General features: G+C 36.4%; 1 protein-coding gene across 1 annotated transcript; it reads left to right on the top strand.

The window, feature by feature from the left end:
* Window positions 1-469: 469 nt before the first annotated feature.
* Window positions 470-1,414, top strand: LOC311170076 (olfactory receptor 10A3-like; the record flags this gene model as incomplete). Its single annotated transcript, XM_084232417.1, has 1 exon — window positions 470-1,414. The coding sequence occupies one exon, from the start codon at window positions 470-472 to the stop codon at window positions 1,412-1,414; it is 945 nt and encodes a 314-aa protein (XP_084088543.1).
* Window positions 1,415-2,530: the final 1,116 nt, after the last annotated feature.

Below are 2,530 nucleotides of genomic sequence, written 5' to 3'. Positions count from 1 at the left end.
CATCTTTGTTATACTTTTAATTATCAGATTTTTTAATCAATTTGAATGTCTGTGCTTCCTATTGACCTTTCTTTTATTGTGTTATTAATATCGAGTTGAAAAAAATAGATGATACCTTTAACAATGTGATATGAATGGGACCTAAGTACAAATATTTCTATTTGTTTAAGGCTAGTTTAATTCTCAAATTACATATTGTACAAGTTGCAATAGAATTTTGATATTACTTCATACTTTTTGAACAAGATTTCTGAGCCAGACTTCTTTATTTCTCCATTTTTATTTGAAAGATTCATTAATCTGATTAGTTGGCTAGTCTCCAAAATCACCAAGTTAATTTCTGTGGGGATTGGCTCCTTTTTAACAATTCGGCCAAGACTATGGGGTGAATGAAGAGGTGGACTCTGAGATACGGGATTGTGACTTCATACTTTCATTACCATATCCATAATAACACTCAGCTGTTGAAATGAAAAGGCAGAATCAGAGCTCTGTGGTTGAATTCATCCTCTTGGGCTTTTCTAACTATCCTGAACTGCAAGAGCAACTCTTTTGGGTTTTCTTGGTGATTTACCTGGTGACTCTGATGGGAAATGCCATCATTATAGTTGTCATCTCCATGGAGCAGAGCCTCCATGTCCCCTTGTACCTGTTTCTCTTGAACTTGTCTGTGGTGGAAGTGGGTTTCACTGCAGCCATTGTGCCTGAGATGCTGGTGGTCCTCTCCACTGCCAGAACTACAATTACTTTTGCAGGCTGCTTTGTACAGATGTACTGTATTCTTTTTTTTGGTGGGACTGAATGTTTTCTCCTGGGGGCAATGGCTTATGACCGCTACGCTGCCATCTGCCATCCTCTGAACTACCCAGTGATTATGAATGATAGTGTTTTCAGAAAATTAGTAATGCTTTCATGGGCTACTTGGATCATGGTGGCTACTGTGCAGACCACATGGGTATTTAGTTTTCCCTTTTGTGGCTCCAATGAAATTAATCATCTCTTCTGTGAGACTCCCCCAGTACTAGAACTTGTATGTGCAGACATCTTTTTTTTTGAAATCTATGCATTCACTGGCACCATTTTGATTATCTTGATTCCTTTCCTGTTGATACTCCTGTCTTACACTCGAATTCTCTTTGCCATCCTGAAGATGCCATCTAACACTGGGAGGCAGAAGGCCTTTTCCACCTGTGCCTCCCATCTGACTTCTGTCACCCTTTTCTATGGCACGGCCATTATGACCTATTTACAGCCCAAATCTGGTTATTCCCCAGACACCAAGAAAGTGATGTCATTGGCTTACACATTGCTCACACCTCTGCTGAATCCACTGATCTATAGCTTGAGAAACAATGAGATGAAAAGAGCTTTCATGAAATTATTACGAAGAAGAGTCGATTTACATACATTTTGACTGTGCTGAAATTCACATAATATTTGGTTATTGCTTGACTGAACTGAATTTCTTTTTTACTGATGCTGAAAAGAGTTTGTATTTCTTCATATGAATACATTTTATTTGTTGAGTTATAAAGTTTGAACATATATTGGTGATGCCTCTGCTTTGATGTCGATTGTCTTTTGATTTTTAAAGATGCATATGTTTTGAGGCAATATTTATAAGAATTTCTTATATGTTAATCTAATATGAATATCCAGACCATTTCTGGATTCTTACTAGTATCAGTGAATTTCAATAAATTATCTAGCTCCATATGTTTATATGTACTGAAATTTTATTTCTGTGTGATGAATTCCTCAGGATAACTGGCAGGCATAGATTAGATATTGCAGAAAGAATCTCTGTTATTGGCAGCCTTACTGGTGCCAGGAAAGTGATTTCCTTGGGAAAGGAACTTTTCCGAGGAAGAAACTTAAGAGGAAGACAAGGTAACCTGCATTTGGTCACATCATCCAGATTGGACAGAGTTAGATGCGGTCATCTCTTCACCATGCTGAAACAGAGCCAATGGTCTCATTAATAATTCAAGCCAGTTTACTAACCCCTGAGTTCTTCAATCTTTTCTATATCTCATGAGATTGATAACATTTATTTCATAGGGAAAATAATAGACCAGAGAAACTAAATGATTTCTTCACATCATACTAAGTAGTTCAGATCTTTTGACTTCTGATTTAAAAATTTTCCATGTGTAATACAAGTACTTATATTTCAGTAATTACCCTAAATATTAATGGTTAACTCACCAGTTAACAGGCATAGATACACGGATGGATTATAAATTTTTTAAACCCAACTTTTTGTGAGCTGGTAGGCAATGTAGTGGAAACTCTCAGAATAGACCAGCAAAGGGAGAGAAAATAAAAAAAAAAATACAAAAAATAGCATGAGACTTACAGAATACCATCAAAAGAATAACATTTGTATCATAGGGTTCCAGAAGAAGAGTAAAGGAGAGAAAGTGGTAGATACCTTATTTGAAGAAATAATGGCCAAGAAGTTCCTTAACATGGGGAATATGACATTTAGATACAGAAGCTCAGGATTCCAAACAAAAACAAACCCAGA

This window comes from Talpa europaea, assembly GCF_964194135.1.
Source record: "Talpa europaea genome assembly, chromosome: 1".
Lineage (NCBI taxonomy): Eukaryota > Metazoa > Chordata > Mammalia > Eulipotyphla > Talpidae > Talpa > Talpa europaea.
Note: the sequence above shows the minus strand (reverse complement) of the source record. Positions and strands in the feature narration are given on the sequence as shown.